Source organism: Myotis yumanensis, unplaced genomic scaffold (genome assembly GCF_028538775.1).
Source record: "Myotis yumanensis isolate MYYU_CA2020_CCGP unplaced genomic scaffold, mMyoYum1.0.hap1 SCAF_14, whole genome shotgun sequence".
Classification (NCBI taxonomy): Eukaryota; Metazoa; Chordata; class Mammalia; order Chiroptera; family Vespertilionidae; genus Myotis; species Myotis yumanensis.
The window spans coordinates 10,831,581-10,850,800 of record NW_027223765.1 but is presented as its reverse complement, the minus strand read 5'-3'; the positions used below and the strand labels follow the sequence as shown (position 1 = coordinate 10,850,800).

The 19,220-nt window shown below is 43.8% G+C and overlaps 1 protein-coding gene and 1 long non-coding RNA gene across 15 annotated transcripts in view; one reads left to right on the top strand and one right to left on the bottom strand.

The window, feature by feature from the left end:
- Positions 1 to 19,220, top strand: part of ARPP21 (cAMP regulated phosphoprotein 21) — a 143,556-nt gene that overhangs the window by 91,438 nt on the left and 32,898 nt on the right. For all 14 annotated transcript variants that reach the window (XM_070391746.1, XM_070391748.1, XM_070391753.1 and 11 more), the window contains 4 exons: positions 1,014 to 1,195; positions 2,240 to 2,344; positions 3,333 to 3,593; positions 5,952 to 6,078. In XM_070391746.1, the coding sequence (XP_070247847.1) occupies positions 1,014 to 1,195; positions 2,240 to 2,344; positions 3,333 to 3,593; positions 5,952 to 6,078 (675 nt within the window). The remainder of the gene's footprint in view (positions 1 to 1,013; positions 1,196 to 2,239; positions 2,345 to 3,332; positions 3,594 to 5,951; positions 6,079 to 19,220) is intronic.
- LOC138992775 (uncharacterized) overlaps positions 12,232 to 19,220 on the bottom strand; it is an 89,919-nt gene continuing 82,930 nt past the window's right edge. Inside the window, exon 4 of the long non-coding RNA XR_011468135.1 lies at positions 12,232 to 12,485. This is a non-coding gene — a long non-coding RNA (uncharacterized lncRNA). The remainder of the gene's footprint in view (positions 12,486 to 19,220) is intronic.

Below are 19,220 nucleotides of genomic sequence, written 5' to 3'. Positions count from 1 at the left end.
CCGGTTCTCTCAGTTACTGTTTTTGTAGTTGTTTGTTTCTCGGTAAGTTGCTTGCTCCCTCTGAGCCCTTATTTCTTTGTCTCCAGTCAGGTGAGATTGCATATCTGTGCGTTGTTGGAAGAGCTGAGGTCATGCATATCAGGTGCCTGTCACTGCACCTGCCACATTGGAAACCTATTGGTCCTCCCTTTTACCTCCCCCCTCCCCTTTCTCTTTCGTTTGCTGCCCTTGACTCTCTTCCCTTCAGCTCCTAATTCCTATCATCTTTCTGCAGGGCTTTCATTTCCTTCCTCACAGAGTCAAGATGAGGCTCCAGTACTACTGTTCTGTAAACTCTAAAACACTCCCCAAATACTCGCAATAAAAAAGTGAGCTATGCCTTTGTTTCACCAGGCAAAATACCTCTTTTCCCTGTGCCATTAGAAGCTGATTCCGTGATAAGTTTATTATGCATGACCTTTAAAATCTAAACTCATGTACTCCCCCACGCGTCTATTCAGGGAAGCACGTGGATGGATGTGGTATGTTCTGTTGAATATATGTTTGTGGAAATGACAATGATACTGAATAGGTGACAAGGCCAGGGGAAGCTAAACAAACGTATTGGTAAATAACGTGTAACCAAACGTCGCGTGTGGCTCAAAAACAGCCACGTCTTCCCATGGTGAAGGCGGGGTGTCCTGGATTCCCACTGCCTCGCCTCTTTACCTGAGGTTGCTTTTTTTTTTTTTAATTTCAGAGAAGGAGGGAGAGAAAGATAGAAACATCCATGATGAGAGAGAATCATTGATTTGGCTGCCTCCTGTACTCCCCACACTGGGGATCGAGCCCACAACCCGGGCATGTGCCTTGACCGGGAATCGAACCGTGACCTCCTGGTTCATAGGTCGATGCTCAGCCACTGAGCCACGCCGCCTGGGCAGGTGGCTGGTTCGCATGTATCAGCGTGGTTCTTTCTGGCAAAGGAGAGCTGAGCGCCCACCCGGACCGAGCTCTGTCTGACTCCACTGCAGGCCAGCCCTTTGTGAATCCCGATGGAAGCCCCGCCATCTACAACCCCCCTGCCAGCCAGCAGCCCCTGCGAGGCGCCGTGGTGGGGCCGGCCCAGCAGCAGCCCCGGCAGCAGCCCTCTCCTCAGCCGCAGCAGCAGGTGCAGCCACCGCAGCCGCAGATGGCGGGCCCGCTGGTCCCTCAGGTGAGGAGCTGGTTGGGAGGCAGGGGGATGGGGTCCCAGACAGAGACTGCGGTCTTCAGAGCAGCGGTGCGCCAGGAAGGGGGCATATTCTCCATCGGTCCCCCCTCCATCCTCTTCTAAGTAAAACCTGGCAGCCTGGAGTCCATGGCTGCAGGTCGACAGGATCTCACCTGGATCCTTAAGTTTAGACAGAAACGATGCCCCATCCAATGACTTACCTGGGGAGGATATAGAACTAGAGAGAGTGCATGATGAGCTTTTTCTTAGGTCCAGATGCTGCTTTTATGTATCAGGGAGCCTTTCTTGGGAACCGAACTTACGTTCCCACCCAGGTCTTGGTATCATCTGGCTCACCCATTCCCAACACAGAACAAGTGTTCGTGCCTGCAGAGAGTCAGTATTACAATTTTGAATCAGTGGGAAGAATAGAAATCAGCTCATTCCAAGGTGGCCTGGCTGTTCACACCAGCCTTGGAGACGTAGAGCTGCCCTCCATTGCCTAGGCCCTAGGGCGACACATGAAACCTGAAGTGTTCCAGGCAGTTTGCTGGAGCAAACCTCCTTTTAAGTATTTATGTCCTTACTTCTCAGTCCCTGAAGGTGGTAGATTTCTTTGGCAAATCTCCCTGAAGGTGGTAGATTTTTTTATTGTAGCTTAAATTGCTCTGCTTACGTTTTGATCTGGCTTACCCAGATGGCTCAAAAACAGCAAAATCTTCGCATGGGGGAAGTTCCTGCAGTATTTTGGGGGCAATATTTTTAGACCCAGGGGATCTAACCAACAGCATGAACATGTAGCAGCACCTTCTGCCAAAAATGTTCACGCTGAGCAGACGAGCCTCCCTCAAGGCTGCCTGCCTCTGCCCTGGATGGATCTCACTTTCCCGGGTGGCCGGCTTCCGGCTCCGGAGTGCATGGAGCCAAGAGGACCTGTGTGTGGCGGGGTGGGGGGGGGGGGGGTTGTAAGCTTCAGATATGACAGCCTTTCATGGGATTTCAACCCCCATGCTTCCCTGTTACCTGATCAACTTTTTCTTTCCGCAGTCTGTCCAGGGGCTGCAGGCTTCCTCCCAGTCAGTGCAATATCCAGCAGTTTCTTTTCCTCCCCAGCATCTCCTGCCTGTGTCTCCAACGCAGCAGTTCCCCATGGTAGGACTTCTGTGTGTCTGACTTCTCTGCTCATGTTCTCTTGGTTTTACCACGTTCCTGTGTAGGGCTGGCTGATGTTGGGTGGGTGCCCTGGGCTGACTATGACTGTGTGTGTGTGTGTGTGTGTGTGTGTGTGTGTGTGTGTGTGTGTGTGAAGGTCTCATTCCATCTTTGCAACCTATCTTCAAAATCCTGGTTTTCTTTCTGTCTCCTGCCCCACGTTGAGTGCTTCTGCAATCTGGTACCTTCGTAAAGAGTTTACCAGCTAACAGGAATTGAATGCATTCAGAATCAGAAGTCAGAAACACAGAAACTTATCCAACTTGGTGTGACGGTTTGGAAATACCTAAAAGTCAGTGTCGAGATAGTAACCGTCATCACCCTCAGCTCCTGATACAGTTGTTCCTCTCACATCCCAATCCCCCAACTTCCACTTCACTTTCCCTCCATGTACTAGGTCCTTCTGGACAATTACAGTGAACATCGCCACTAAATCTCAGGCCAGGCCAGTGCGCGCAGACTCCCTAATAAACAAATGGGGTCCCACCCAGCCTGTTGGTGCCAGTCCTGGTTCCATCTTTGCAGCAGCCATGGGTGACCATGACCATGGGTCCTTCTTCCTCTCCCCAGAGACAGATCCTGTGGTTACTGCTGGGAAGACCAGCTGGCCCTTCAGGACAAAACACCAAGCCCTCCTTGTCTCAGCACCATCCTGAGGAGCCCAAGCCCTTAATGAAAAAAAAAAAAATAGTTTCCACTGCAAGAGGGAGATTTGGGTCAAATTGTTTGTCATCTTGTCCCTTGGGATGATTAAATCTGATTTCTCTTGGTATGTTCTCTTGTTCTGGACCCCAAATTCCTTTTTTTAAATTTTTTTCCAATGTGTAATGCCTGCTTCTCCCACAGGGACAAGCATGTGGCCTGTGTCTGCCTCTCCCATTCCTAAGCCGGTCTTGCTGATTTCCCCCTTAATTTCTGTGTCTTGCAGAGAGAAGACGTGGCAACACAGTTCGGTCAGATGAACCTGAGCAGGCAGTCCTCGGGAGAGACCCCCGAGCCCCCATCCGGCCCTGTCTACCCACCATCCCTCATGCCACAGCCTAACCAACAGCCCGGCTATGTCATTGCCTCCACGGGCCAACAGCTCCCCACAGGCGGGTTCTCAGGCTCTGGACCTTCCATCTCTCAACAAGTCCTCCAGGCCCCTCCCTCCCCACAGGGATTTGTGCAACAGCCTCCACCTGCACAGGTGAGCATGCTTTTTCTCACACCTGTGACCTGTATGTAGTTGACCTGTAGTGCACGTGGACCCCTATCTTTGCATGTGGAGTATCACCAGGTCCTTCTGGTCCAGACGTGTATTCCCCAACTGCAGGGCTTGGTCTGTCCTTGTGCAAAGACTTGGGGCTCAAGAAGGAAGTTCAGTGAAACTGACCCAAATGGCCATGATACAGTGGGAAACATCTGTTTTCCAGACCCCGCTGGTAAACAGAGGCCTTCCCTGGGGCGCCCTGCTCACGGGCTTGCCTAGGAGGGGGAAACTTTGGGCAAGAAGGAAGCCTGCTGGGGGGAGGGGTGCTGCTTTGGAAATTCATTCTTTTCCCTTATTTTTTAAAAATATATTTTTGACTTCAGAGAGGAAGGGAGAGAGCGAGAGAAACATCAATAATGAGAGGGCATCATTGATTGGCTGCCTCCTGCATGCCCCATGCTGGGGATCGAGCCCACAACCCCGACATTTGCCCTGACCAGGAATTGGACCATGACCCCCTGATTCATAGGTCAACACTCAACCACCGAGCCATGCCGGCCAAGCTCATTCTTTCCCTTCTTGTGGATTCAAAGCATTTTCTGGAGCAAACCTGGTGCTCCAGGCAGGAGCTCCTCAGTAACATAAAGGAGGAAGCTAAGCCAGCATCCACTGTGTCCTTCCCTTTCTCCAGGGGGAAGTTGAGCTCACTGGTGCTCTCACAAGTAGCCATTAATCATATTTAATTGACTGGAGCATGTATGACGCCACAGATCACTGATTTTTACTGTCTTCTCAAAGACTGATGATGTGTTGCTATTCACCACCAAACATCTCGGGGGCTCTCCTGGGTGTCCCTTGCAGAATATTGCAAGTGATTACTGTCAAGATGTGAAATGCAGAGAGGCATTTGTTGGTCCATTTTCAAGGCACACACATCTCAAGCAAATTCCATCCTAATTATGAAATATTGTATTGGATGAGCTGCTTCAACTAAGGTGTCAACTTCTTATCATTTGTTTCACCGCCATTATATCTTGAATAAATAATTTTCTTTTCAAGCCAGGCAAAACCCTCCACCATGAAATAATTTTCACTCAGATGTTCATTTTACTTTGAGTGGTTAATAGTTCATCTTCAGTTGCCTTCTCGGGGATATCTTTTTGCTAATAGGATTTAAGGAGATGTGAAAAATAATTTTAAGTTATAGGAGAAAGGGATTCATTAATATATTAATTATTTTGCTAATAAATTAAATACGTTAAGCATAATTGTTGGGAAAAATCATGTAGTATATAATTATACTTTACTATAAAATAGCCTAGAAGTGTTCTGACCCATTTCTGCTATCAAAGAGAAGAGATGGAAGAATATTTAATTTAAGGGTTTAAAAAAAAAAAGTCCTTCCTCCATGAAGGAATTTCAGTTAGTGGACAGCTATAGCAAAGACAGCTCAGAGCCCCTGGTATGTCTGCAACAGCAATCATTTTATTCCCCCTTCAATAGACTTAAAAATAGAAAGAGGAATAGGGAAAACAAAACAGGTGTTCATTATTCATGATCAGTTTGGACATCCATGAATTTCTATTTTAGAAGAAATAAAGATGAAAGTATAGGTTATAACCCATAGTGATTTTAAATCATTTTAGTAAACATTTTAAAATTGATTACTCAACTATGGACCAATGAAAAGAACTCTTGAGATGCAGTCCATGGGCAGACATGGAAACACGTTCAACTTGTGCAGAGAATGAACTATTTAATACCTTGAAGGGCAGTTTTGTCTGACTTGTCATGCATACTTGTTTCGTTTTTATAAAACACAAAATTCAGTGTTTTAAAACAACCACCACGACTAGGTCAGCAGTTTGAACAGGACTCAGCAGGGATGGCTCTTCTCTCTGCACATGGCATTGGCTGGGGCGACATGACTGGAGCAGGAACATCCAGATGGCCTCACCCCCATGCCTAGAACGTTGGTGTAGCCTGTTGACGGGGGTGCCTGCTCGCCCCCAGTCTTCTCCAGCTGGGTAGCCAGAAGTCTTGTCCTGGTGCCTGGGCGCTCCTCCCACGAAAGTGGGAGCTGCAAGTCTTCTCAAGGGGTCTTCAAAGTCATCATTTCAGCCTCGTGGGGCTGAATATACTACAGCCCAGAGCCAGCTCAGATTCAAGGGCATGGGAAATCGATTTCCCCTCTTCATGGGATGGTAGCATGTACACCCGCCTAAACTTGGAGAAGATTTTGACGGCTGTGTTTATAATCTACTACAAGTATGTCATAAGATGACAATATATTTTACGTTTAAAAAACTTAATGTACAGTTGTCATTCCCTGCTGTTTTTCCCTTCCTCCCACAGATGCCCATATATTACTACCCGTCTGGTCAGTACCCTACCTCAACCACGCAGCAGTACCGGCCCATGGCCTCGGTTCAGTACAGTGCTCAGAGGGGCCAGCAGCTGCCGCAGACAGCACAGCAAGCAGGTACTTGGAATCTGTCTCCCATCTCCTCCTCTAACCCACTTCCTTTTGCACGTAAATCTCTCAGCTGTCCCCTCCGGATGAATATTCAAGTGCAGCGATTTAAACCAGCTCATTGCCCTTTCCCGGAGAAGATAACGGGGCGTTTGATTAACTCTGTGCGGGAAAGTAACAGGTACTAGAAGGTGAAGCCCCGTCACTCAGCATCCCGGGCGTGCATGCTAAGCGCAGTGTCCACCAACGAGTCTGGAATCCTCTTAGTTTATTTTGAAGCAGAGAGACAACCATACCCCTATCTTCCTAGTTCAGACCTTTTTATTTTTTTCCTCTATTTCAACTTAAAGAGAATTCCTCCCCAGTCCCTAAGGCTAGGGGACCACGCCAGGTTGTTGCTGTCCCGCCCTGCAAAGCCCTGTCTTTAGAAGGAGGCCACCGACATTGCAGCCTGTGTCCCGGTGCAACTCTGACGCCGCGGTGCCCTGTCCCGAGGGCCACCCGCCTCCGGCCGGAGCTCGGCAGCCACTGTGCAGTGGGAAGGGGGGCCGATGCACTGTACGAGAGTGAGTAGCAGGTCTCACAGTGAACCGGTCTCTTTCCCTACTGTGTCACACTCCTAACGGGATGCCGGGACCCAGAGAGCAGCAGCGGCCTGGCAGGGCTGAGGGACCGGTGCTGGGGGGAGGTGTCTGTCCCTCCTGCTGACCGCACCGCAGGGCTCACTGTCCTGCTGAAGACCAGACCGCCGGACTGGGGACCCTGCCTTCCTTCCGTAAGTAGGTCTCATGAGAGCAGTGCCTCCCACCCAGGGCTGCTCATCCATGCCTGCTCCGTCGTCTGTCACCGGATTTCTGCACTCAGTGTGTGTATATAATAGCTACAGCTGTGTGTGTGAGAGAGACACAGAAGATGTGCCATTGTTATAAGCTGTGACAGGAAGTGTAGTCCTTGCCGAGGGTTAAGACCAGTAACAGCCACCCCAACAACACTCAGGCTGACACCGGCAGCATTTTGTCAGATTGGAGCAATGTTTATGTTCCTCTGTGTTTGGGAGAGCCATGTGGTCTTCAGTTCGCCTCGTGGCCATTTGAAGGCTGTGGGAGAGGAACTAGAGAAACGTGTAGCATCTAACCAGACGCTGTCTTGTTGCAACACTGTGCCAGTTTGGGAAACATTCTCTGTTGACCTCTGAATTGACGTTATGCCTTTTCAGTAATAAGAAAACGAAAGGTTTCAAAAACTTAGTTGTTTTTAAAAAGAGCATTTGGTACATTTTTCTCTGAGTGTTGGAAAAAGTTATTCTATCATCTGGTGGTAACTGTGTTATCCGTTTTGATATATACTACAGTAATGTGTTGTTTGCATTCTGCACTATCTTATTTTCTTTGGCTAATGTGTATCAAAGAATTAACTTATTCATCATTTTCTAGCTATTGTTCCAAAGGCCATGGTGAAGTCTTACTTTTGGTCCCTAATGCCTTTAGGAGGAGAAAGGTGCATATGCTAATTATACAAATATTTTTGAATTTCGTTTCGTGCCATTGTGCGACAGTTTTCTACACAGATATTTCAGTCTTGTGTTAGAGTGCAGTTGATGTATAGGAATGTGGTTATGTATGTTCTGGAACCCATGAAACCTGTAATCTCTGGGTCCATGTGAGGGGCTGAGAAAGTTAGATGGATGTGTTAACTGGGCAGCAGACTCAGGAGCAAGCTTCAGGTGTCCTTAGAACATGTGATCTCTTTTGACAAGAGAGAGAGAATTTAGGGACACAGAAGTCCTCCCCATCTCAGAGAGCACTAGACCATGTTCCATGGCAGCCTGGTGCCTTTGACTAGTCCCGTGTTCCCACTTCATCACGGAAATGCCACCCCAAGGTGAGAGAATGACATGGCGATTAGAAGAATGCCCTGGTATCGTGCCCGAAATAGAAGCAAGTGCTTTAGGTATGAAGGAAGTGAGTGGCAGCGAATGTGGAGTTGTGGGTGGTTGGGGAGGTGAGAAGAGAGAAATGATACATGAACAGTGCTTCCTCCAGAAGTGAAACATCAGTATACACAGGTGGACTGAGACCTTTGAGCAACTAGTTCTTGTGGTCATCACAGGTGACAGCAGACCTAAAACCCAATGCAGTTCCCGCTGCGGTATTGAATTTGCTGAATGTTTGGGAAGCAGATGATGTCCCCTGACCTCTCTGAGAATCACCTCTGCGAATAAAATCCAGGACCCGACTCATGCAATGTCTTGTGACAACGCATGGCAGCTCCCGGTCCTACAGGTGGCGGCCCTTTTGCTGATTCAGTGACACTGGCTGAGACTTTCCAACTAGAGAAACGTGTAGCATCTAACCACGTTTGGCAGAGTTGTTTGGGGAGCAACTCTTTGTCAGTGGGTTATCTCATGGAGGACATAGCCTGTCTGGATAACTATAAAAACATTTCTTGAAGGAGCTCAAAGATAGGCCCTCTCTGTCTTTAAGCTGACCTTGAACCAGTGTTGGCATGGCACACCCCAGTGCCCTGCCTCACCCTTCCTCCTGTCTCCTACAGTTTTGCATCCTGGATCTGACTCTCTTCCATCTTCTACTGGCACAGACACCAGATTGTAGCATAGCAAATCCAGCTATCATGTGATTAAGCGTTAGAACGAGACAAGGTTATGCCGGCTGAAGCCAAATGAGATTTTAATCCTAATTTGCTTCTTGACATCATTCTTAATCTTTATTTAATTACAATAGAAAATGTCCCTCAAATTGCTGTAAGTTACTACATCTTTCTTAAGCCTGAAGAGTATCCATAGTGGAATTTTAGAAAGTGAATTGGGTGTTCCATAATTGATGAATAGGACACTTAAGTGACACTGAGGAGTCATAAGAGCCTTCTGTGGGTGATTTTGAACCCTTTACTCTGCGAATGGGTGATCAAGGTGCTAAGCATGTGGCAGGAGCAGCTTATGTTGGTGATGATTATAAATAAAGGCCATGAATGTTCAAAATTTTGGAGAAATTAAGTAGCAGGCATGCAAAATGATATTTGAACTTTGTAGCTACCTATGTGAGGAAAAGTAAAACCTTTAATTTATATGTCTCTAATGGAGAAATTGATTATTGCCCACTTGGCATTAGCAGGTACCCACAACAGTGGAGGAGGTGGCAGTTTTCTTTATGAGGGAATTGTTGATAACCAAGACTCCATAGAAAGGCAGTTAGGTTAGAACTAAAAAAAAAAAAAAAACAACTATGGTTTTCAAATCATTCTGGCTTTGAAAGATTTGGATGTGAGAGTGTCTTACTGGAGAAGAGATTTTGCTCAGTGGCCAGATACTGAAATGAAGTGCTGAGGAACAAAGCTTTCAGTCCATCTTAGTCAGTTATTATACTGCTTTTAGCTAACAGCTATGTCGCTATGGTTTTACTTTCTTTTTTTTTAATAGGATGTTTATTAAAGCTGGGGACAGTGAAACAAGGAATGGCCTGGGGGGGGGGGGAAATGAGCCTAGGTTGGACTGCTTTGGCTCACTGAGAAGCCAGAGAAAAAGAGGCCTGGGAACAGAGTCAGGGTGTTCGCCTGGGATGAGCTGCCGCTACTCATTGTTTTTACCCTTAACACATTGTATGCGGGAAACGTATTTATACGTTTTACGTTGACTGTAAGAAGTAGAGCCACCTGTTAGCGCGCGATAAAAACTACCCGCAAACAATGTATTAATAACGTCTTTAAGGCCATAGAAATGTTAGCAATAATTATATCCACCATGAGATCAGGATCTCTTATGGGCTAGTTGCTGTACTTAGTGTTTATCAACATTGCAGTGTTTACTCTCCACTGCAAAATTATAAGGGAAATACAGCGAAGGGCACCCCTGTTTTACAGACAGGTAAACTGTCGCTCGGAGAGGTGAAATAAATTACTCTGGGTCCCAAGGTTAATGAGTTGAAAGGAGCAGCCAGGTGTTCATTAACCACTTCATGGTAACAACTTAAGCACAGTTACTGGTTCTGTCTTTATTGGTGGCATGGATGATCACATAGCAACGTGCATGTTGGAACTAAATAACCAGGCCCATGTTACAGAAGCAGATGACAATTAACTATTCAAATGCATAAGTTGGCTTAAGAACAGAACATATCAGGAACCTGGACTTTTGCTTCCCAATGCACCATGAGCTTCCACATGACTTCCCAGAGCTGGACAACAGCAGATGACAGAGAGTGGCTTATGCATAAATCATACATTGGAAAAGGCAGGGAGAATTCCTATAAGATAGTGTCTCCAACTCCACTTAAAAGGAAATATATGTAGCGTGATTCTTGGCTCTCCAAAATCGTGGCCATATCCTAAAAGAAACTAAAATGTGCTTGTAAGGTCCTATACGCATTTGTAAATGGGCTTTTGGGGATGATAAATCATGGTTTGGTATCAGAATAATACTGGCATCATAAAATGAATTGGGAAGTGTTTCTCTTTTAATTTTTAAAAATTTACCTTTATTGAAAGTATTACAGATGTCCCCTTTCCTCCCCATTGACCCCTTCTAGCCCACACCCCAGGCCTTCACCACACTATTGTCTGTGTATGGGTTATGCTTATATGTATGCAAATTCTTGGTTAACCAGTTTTGAAAGAAATTGTGTAAAATCGGTGATAAAGTATTTAATAGAATATTCCAGTGAAACCATCTGGGCCTGGAGATTTTTGGAAACATGATTGTTTACTTTATATTTGAAGATAATTTCCAGAGCTTTTTAATTATGAATTCAATTACGGTTATAGGACTACTCAGACTATCTCATCTTTGCTGACTTTTGGTAGTTTGTGGTAATTGAAGAAGTGTCCATTTCATCTAAGTTGTTAGCAGTATGTATTATCCTTATAATAGCTACAGGATATGTTGTGATACCCTGTTTCATTCTTGATACTGGTGATTTTTAAATTCTCGTTTTATTTTTGTCAATCTTGCTAGCTTTATCAATTTCAATGATATTTGCAAAGGACTAGCTGTTTGTTTCATGGGTTGTTTCTATTGTTTAACTGTTTCGATTTTGTTGACTTCTGCATTTACCTTTATTCTTTTCTTTCTTCTGCTCACTTTAGGTTTTGCCCTACTTTTTGTAGTTTCTGGAGATCATTAGATTATTGATTTGAAAACTTTTTCTAATGTAAGCATTTAGTACTATGGGTTTCCTTTTCAGCTCTGCTTTAGCTGTGTCCACACAAAATGAATATGCTACGCATAAACATATTCTAGGTGTTTTTAAGTTTTTGAGGTTTCCTTTTGGAACTGTGGATTATGTAGAGATGTATTGTGTGTTTAGAGATTTTCTGTTATAGTCAAAGAACACATTCTGCATTGTTTAAATTCTTATAAAATTGTTGAAGTTGGTTTGATGGCCCGGGATGTTGTCTATCTTGGTGAATGTTTCATGAGCTTTCTGCTGTTGTTGTGTGGAGCATTCTATTCATGTTAATGAAATCCTGATCATATTTTGTTGTTCAGAACTTATATGCTTTTGCTGATTTTCTAACTACTAGTTTTATCAGTTGCTGAGAGGTGCATGTTCATGACTCCAATTAGAAGACTTCTAAAAGTTTTAAAATGAATCTCAAGGCAAAGTTTGTCCCCAGTATCCCCAAAGACCCAGGTTGGGAGTTATTCAGAGCATGTTATTATTTGGTTTCATTCCCTAAAATAATATAGAAACATTCCATAGAAATAGTCTATAAGGCAAAGGCCCTCTGATCATATATAGCTGATATGTAAGTTCCTACAAGTTGCTGCCTATATCTCTTACTTGCCAAGCTTTCAATACAGCTGCTTAATGCCAGGCAATATTACTTTAGGTTGAGGTAGAATAATAATGTGGATAACTATTTAAAACAGACAACCGAACAGCTTTGCTTTCCTAAGAGACCATCATCTTAAATATCATGAAAATAGAGTAAAAAGAGAAGATGGCTGCAGAGCAGGAAGGGCGAAAAACCACAGAACTTGGGTGAATTTTAATTAATTGGGTGAACTTATGTCTGTAGTAAGTCATTTGGTGTGGATTTGGTGTGGATTCTGAAAACTGTAAAGATGCCCCTCACCTCTGCTTTTTAAAATCCCCCCTCCTCCCACCCATCTGCTGAATGAGTCATTTAGGGTAAAAGCCAGTTTTATTGAACATTTTTCATGAAAATGTTTTACTTTTCAAAGTATAGTTCAGAAAGAAATCATGAAAAGATCATCTTACAAAAATGCATCCGATTGCAAAATCTCACGTGGCTTCTGCCAGGTTTCTTTAAGCCTATGGACTTGAATCTCTTGAAGGAGACAATGGTGAGGTCTTCAGAAGTTTTTGAGCTTCTTTTCTCTTCAACAGAAGTCTCCCTTGGACTTGCTCTGACACTCTGTCCAACAGCCATCATGAGATCTGAATAGTAGAAATAGAAATGGAGTTTAATCACTCAGTTTTGAGAAATGAGGAAACTGAAGGCCAGCCTCCCACCCAACGTGGAATAGCAGGCTCATTTAAGCTGACAGAGTCTGACCTGGGAGATTTGGCCCTTGACTGAACTAGGTACCATCTAACATGCGGGTTTTAAGGATAGCACAGAAAGAGAAGTGAAACTATCCAGGAAACTTGGATATATGTCATGACACCCCCTCCCCCCGCCCTTCATTAGAGAGAAGTTGGAGCTTCACCATCATCTCCCCCTGCCCTGACAGAGAAGATGGAAGTAAGCCTTCCACCAGGCTTTCTGTTGTCTAGTTAATCAGAGAGAAGAATGATGGGTGAGATAAAGATTGCAAATCTATGTAAAAGAAAGCAAGGCATACAGAGGGATGGGAAGGGAAGAGGAATCCAGGTCAGGGAGTGGAGACCCTGTTGGTTTTACTTTGCTAAGGATGATAGGATAACAGCATGATCCAAGAGTCATTCTGAGAATTAACATAGAGATTGCACTGATTCAAACCTTCATTCTAATACCCTGAAAACCAGTTGTGTGTTCCTCAAGGAAGAAATGCAGAGTTTGAGGGGGTTTGCCTGTCAAAAATACAAACTATACAATAGGACATTCGTTTCAGAGAGGAACAGACGAGTCGAAAGTCCAAAGCGCCTTTTGTCTTGTCGGGTAGAGCAGTTGAACTCTAGGTCTCTAAAGCATCCTAACGGAGCTTGTAAATGCTACGCCCACCCTCTCATGTGGTGTGTGGTTTTCAAGGGAGGGTTTCGGATGCCAGTGCTCCTCACACTTTAATGTGTATATGTATCTTGCTCAATGCATATTTTGATGCAGTAATTCCGGGGTGCATTCTGAGAATCTGCATTTCTAGCACACTCACCAGTGATGCTCATGCTACTGGCCTACCATCAGCAGCACAAGGTGACAGCACGTTCTTAGCCCTGACTGACCTGTGTCTACAAGCCACTGCACAAGAAAAGCGCCACCCAAATTTACTCTTTTATTTGACATTATTTGTATTTTAGGCACAAATCTAATACTTCATAGTCATCATATATTATTTTATGAATTATAGCTAGTAAACACTTAGGATTAATGCGTTAATGTTTACAAATGCAAATTATGAGTTAGAAAAGAAATACAGCATGATTCCGCTACATAGCAAATACTCATAAGTGTTGAAAGAATGAATAATGTGTGTACTTATTTTCATGTTGGCATGCATAGGGAATGTCTGTGAGAGAAAGAGAATGTAAAGATTTCAAAGGCTAATTGGAAACCTCTCAGCCATTCAATTCAAACATAAATTTTACAGCAAAAACTGTAGTTAAATGTTGTGAAATCAAATAAATAGACAGCCAGCCGAACAAACCAATTCACATTAATAAATGAATAAACACGTTTTTCAAAGAATATGTTGTAGAACCTTTGAGCCACTTTCAGGGGTACAATAGGTTTGCAATCATGGGCTTAGCAATTTGGTACTTTCTGTAAATGTAATGTAATGCTGCTGCTACCACAACTCCTTTCAGGTGGCAGAGAATAACCAGGCCCTGGCCACCTTCGTATAGCCCCCCTTGTTCACAGCAGGTCTTTCCTTCTAAGTGCATAGGAAAGGAATGGACTCGGGGTGTCCCTGGCAGGAAGGTATAAATAGCTATGAAACGTGTATATTTGAAATAGGCCAAACCCCTAGTTCCTTTCCCAATAGGTCTGCATACAAGTTCAATAAATAAGAACACTGTTAGCTTTAGTTGTTCCTTTGAGGTAGAATATTTTTGTGGTGTTAGCATGTTGTTCCCATTAGCAGCTCCTAGGAAGAAGGAAGATTATTAGTGTTCTGAAACACATTTGGAATGGGGCAAAATGTACCTTAATGGAGTCTATAAATTTGTTTAAGCAGAGCAGTTGTGCAAAGGAGACAGCGAATTCTGGAGTTGTAGCTTGGTGTATTAAGCAGTCAATGGAATTGAGAGAGGTTTTATGTTAAGAAACCTTTCCTCTTTCTTTGTCCATATGATGCCTCACCTTGACTTTCTGCTGCCTTTGGGGTCGGCTGGAGATGGGGAGAAGGAGCACCACAGCTAATAAGACTTTGGAATACCAGCATGACCAATCAGAGAGATTAATACATAGACAGTGGGCTTTTCTCCTTTTATCTGAAATTGTCATTCCCAAATTTGATGATTTTAACACAGACTTATTTGTGTAAGAATTCCACGTATACTTTTCCTACATTTTAATATTCAAAGGCCCATTAACATATATTTTTAATTTGAGAAAAAATGTGTTACCAATAACCACGCAGGGAAGCAACCCCAAAATTGTTCCACTTGAAAGCCCTGAAGAAGCAGTTTGTACTCGGGGTGTCGGCATCATGATGTTACTAACAGCAGCGGGTAAATTCGCTAAGAGTTACATGAGGATTTAATTGTCTCATTTCTGTTAACATCAGTGGGAGTCACATGGGTAAGCCCGTGTGGAACATGCTGTTCTGAGAATATTAGTCTGGAAAAGGTTTCTATGGAAATGCTCATGTTTCTTTCATTAATTGGTCTAATTATTCCATTTATGGAAATGGGAATGAAAAGTATTAAACTGAGATTATGGGAAAGTTAACATTATTAGGAGCGATAATAGGAATCATGCTATTTTTAAGCCCGGAAATCAAACAGGTTCCCAAGTCAATATAGACGGCAGGGTTCCCTCTGTCCCCTGGGAAGTTATAAGAAAAGGGATTTATCTTAACACATATGGAGTAGCTGCTTTCTAGCACTTTGCATTTCATGTAACTTCTGGTGTTTACATTTTCATTTGTTATGTAGTTAAGCACTACGGGGTTGGTTAGGATTCCAACTTTTCTGTAAAGATAGGAAGTAAGGCAAATCATAGCATTAGCATTATCTACTTTCCTTGTATTATGCAACAGCAAGTGGAAAGCAGTAGCTTAAAATAATTAGAGATGGTAAGAAAAGAAAGGTGACAAGATCCACATAAAAATTCTGGTTTTTGAAAACTGTAACCCTCCTGTTTTTCTAAGAAGGAATCTGAATGCTTTAGAAAAAAAATAAAGAACCCAAACACCTTATCCCAGGTGTCAGGTTTACCTAATGATGTAGGGGAACTAAATTAAGAAAAGTTTAAGGATTTTGTTTTCTCCCCCCTCCCCCATTCCTTTTATTTCTTGTTCATTTATTTCCAACAATTCCTGCTGTCAGTTGTCACCTGGATCTATGAGTGACTCCATTTTTCTTTGGCAGCGCCCCCTTTTTGTAATTCCTCATAGTCTCCACCCCATTCTCAAATTTGTTTTCTTATTTTCTGTCTTTAGTTACTGACTCTACACAAGTTCTCTAAACTCTTTTAATCTTTTCCTTTCTTCTTATATTAAACAGGCTTTTCACTTCAAACTCTGGGTGTTTTCCACATCATGTTTTAGTTGTCTGCATTTTCCCTTTATCAGTCTCATTTCTCTCCATTCAACACATTCCTCTGCATTATGAGACAAGACACTAAAAATCTAACACTCAAATGCTTACAAAGAATGTGCAGAATTTTCCCCACCGTCTAGACCCAGAGCACAAAGAGTGCTAGCTGTTTATCTCCTGCCCACTTTGCTGTTCTGGGAGCCAGCGTAAAGTTAGCCCTCAGGATTTGGGATTTCACTTAGAGAGCTGTGGTGATAAAAGAGTGAAGAGCATCTTGAACGATGTTACTTTTATCTTGCTGTCCAAGTTCAAAGATACAGTGGTATCCACAGAAAAATGGTTAGGCTTTCAGTTGGTGTTTAAATGAGTCATTTCCAAGGGGTTCACGATTGCTTAAAATACCACTGCTCCAGTTTTGAATGGAAAGCAATTTGCAAATCAGTAACTGGGAAGGATACTACCCCTGAAGTGAAGAGCCCTGAAAATCTTGCTCTTGAAAGCTATTTCTTCTTCCCACTGTCTTCACATGTGGCTACTTTGTGCAGGGACACAATTTAAACCCAGCCAAACCTCCACCCTAGTTTGCCCTTTCCCCAAATCATCAGCAGAAGAACAAAACTGGAATCAGCCCCACCAGCTCTAAAATGCCAAGGGCCCTCTGTCCCAATGAGAGGCCCATGAACGTTACGGTTCTGGAGCCAAGCAACAAGGACTGTCACCCAGGAAGGCTACAGGGTTGTGTGTGCCCAGGAGAGTCAGTATCATTCCTTTAACCCACAGGGACTCACGGGCCCTCTTCAGAGCTGCTGGGGCTCGCATGTCGGGTCACTAATGGACCCAGGTGTCACGGCAGAGGCTTATTTGCACATGCTCTCTCACTGACTACATGTCAGCGGCGTGCACAAGCCGTCACACTCACACTGTTGTCCAAATCCCCGTTGTCGGCCTCCCTCTGTGATTTCATCCAGGTGCTCTCCACAGCCGTCAGCCCAGCCTCCCAGGCTGCAGAGATGGTGCTGCCCTTCAAGGCCTCCCGCCAACCCCTAATTGCCGGCTGACATGTCCCTGATTCCCACACCACTTCCTTGGGGGCTCCCAGAGACTCATTAAAATTGCATCTCTAAGATTCTCTCAGATGTTCTTACTCTCTTGGTTTTGGTTTTTGATTTTTGCAGTAGGTCCAGCACCGTTGCACTTGTTATGCGCTATGGTGGGTTATAACTGTTTCGAGAATAATAAAAAAATGGCAGAAAGAGGGGCCAGAAGAGAGGCCAGGAATGCAGGACGCTGTAATGGAGTACGCACGCCATGGTATTGTAAGACTAGGCAGTAGAGTAGAATCTTTCAAGCTTAGCTCCAAGTAGGTTTGCATGCATTTTTTTTTTCTCAAGGAAAAAAATTTATAAACAAATATCACTGTAATTGCCGAAACCGGTTTGGCTCAGTGGATAGAGCGCCGGCCTGCGGACTGAAAGGTCCCAGGTTCGATTCCGGTCAAGGGCATGTACCTGGGTTGCGGCACATCCCCAGTAGGAGATGTGCAGGAGGCAGCTGATCGATGTTTCTCTCTCATCGATGTTTCTAACTCTCTATACCTCTCCCTTCCTCTCTGTAAAATATCAATAAAATATATTTTTAAAAAAATCACTCTAATCGTTCCTCTAGGCAAGGACAGTGCTAACCAGAGTGTGTGGTGTTCCATTACAGAAGTCCGAGTGCTCTTTAGTGAATTTTGATGGAGACCTCGATTTCCCCAATTAGGACCAATTAGATCTATCTGACAGGAAAGGCTCGGCTTTTACTGGGTGAGTCAAAGAGAACAATCCAAGGACAAAAACTAAATCAGAGAGAAAAGCTCCTGCCGTAGCTAAAAACTGCATCAATTAGGAGAAAGAGAAGATAGTCCTAATGTTAATTTTGTTGTTTAGTAGTGTATGTGTGTGTAACTTTTTATAAATTGTGAAAACAACACAATTGTTGTTTTCAACAGTACTGAAATTTTTTAAAAAACACAAAAACTCCCACTACCACAATAATGAATTCTATTTTTGCTTCTTCTTTTTTCTGCCTTTGAGCTTATGTTTATGCATGTTATGGACACATACCTGTACTGAAATCATAGATCATGCCACATTCTTATTAATGCAGCATTTTTCTCTATTCAAAAATCCTCATTATAACTGATTCTTCCAACATTTCTGTGACACTGTTTTGGGGAAGTAAACCTGCATTTGCAGATGGCATGCATGCTTACCTAAAATTTTCAAAACAGCCTACAAAAGTACTAGTACTAATAAGTGAATTTGACAGTGTTGCAGTGTGTAACATGCAGGAATTCATTGTATTTTTATAGACTGGCAGCAAATAAATGGAAAAATGTAAATGTCAATTTATAATCATATGTGACACAATGTTAGTAGCAATAATTATTCACCCCACCCCCAACCTCATAGGTCCAGGGAGGCCTAGCACATTGCCTTGGTCACGTGACACACCCCCCCCCCCCGCCCCGCCCCCAGTACCTCGGAGAGAAGCAGCAATTACAACATGAAATGTCTCTCGGTGTAGTCCCTGTGCTCCTGGGTTCCTCGCCAAGAAGAAAGCACATATTTGGGGGTTGGGGGGAACTAAGGCTTTCAAATCTCTCATTTATCTCCTTTAACTTCTATATTCACCAAGTATTTCTTATTCTTATTGGCTTTGCTGCTGCTTTTCCAACACAGGGACAACTCTACAGAACTTCAGGGTACTTTGTCCTCCTCCTGTCAACCATTTTTGTCTCTTTAATTTTCCATTGTTAAAAATGACACAATGCAAGGAGCTCACACTCTGAGTTAAGCTCTACCTCCAGAGCCTCTGAATAGACCACACAAAGGAGGTGGTTTCCTTGGCAACAGGCATGTTGGAGAAAATCCCAGGGAAGCATTTGCTCCCCACCTCCTTCCCTAGTGCCCCTCGCACTGCTGACTGCCAGGCATGGAAGCCACACTTGAGACGAGAGCCAGTGCTTTTGATCGGTTTAGCCACAGGCTGTAAGACCCCACTGCCAACCACTTGCTCTATTTCCCATTAATGAAAACAGCTCAGCTCTGAAATGGGCATGTTCTCATTGTTGCCTTGAGCTTTTCTAAACATTCAAATAGAAAAGGAAATTGGGTTTTAAGAAGTTTGTGTATGTGTGTGAATGTGGTTGTCCAGATGAACTAAATTTAAATGACTACTGGCCCTTATTTTTACATTTATTTTTGGTCTCTGAAATTTGTATAAAAGATA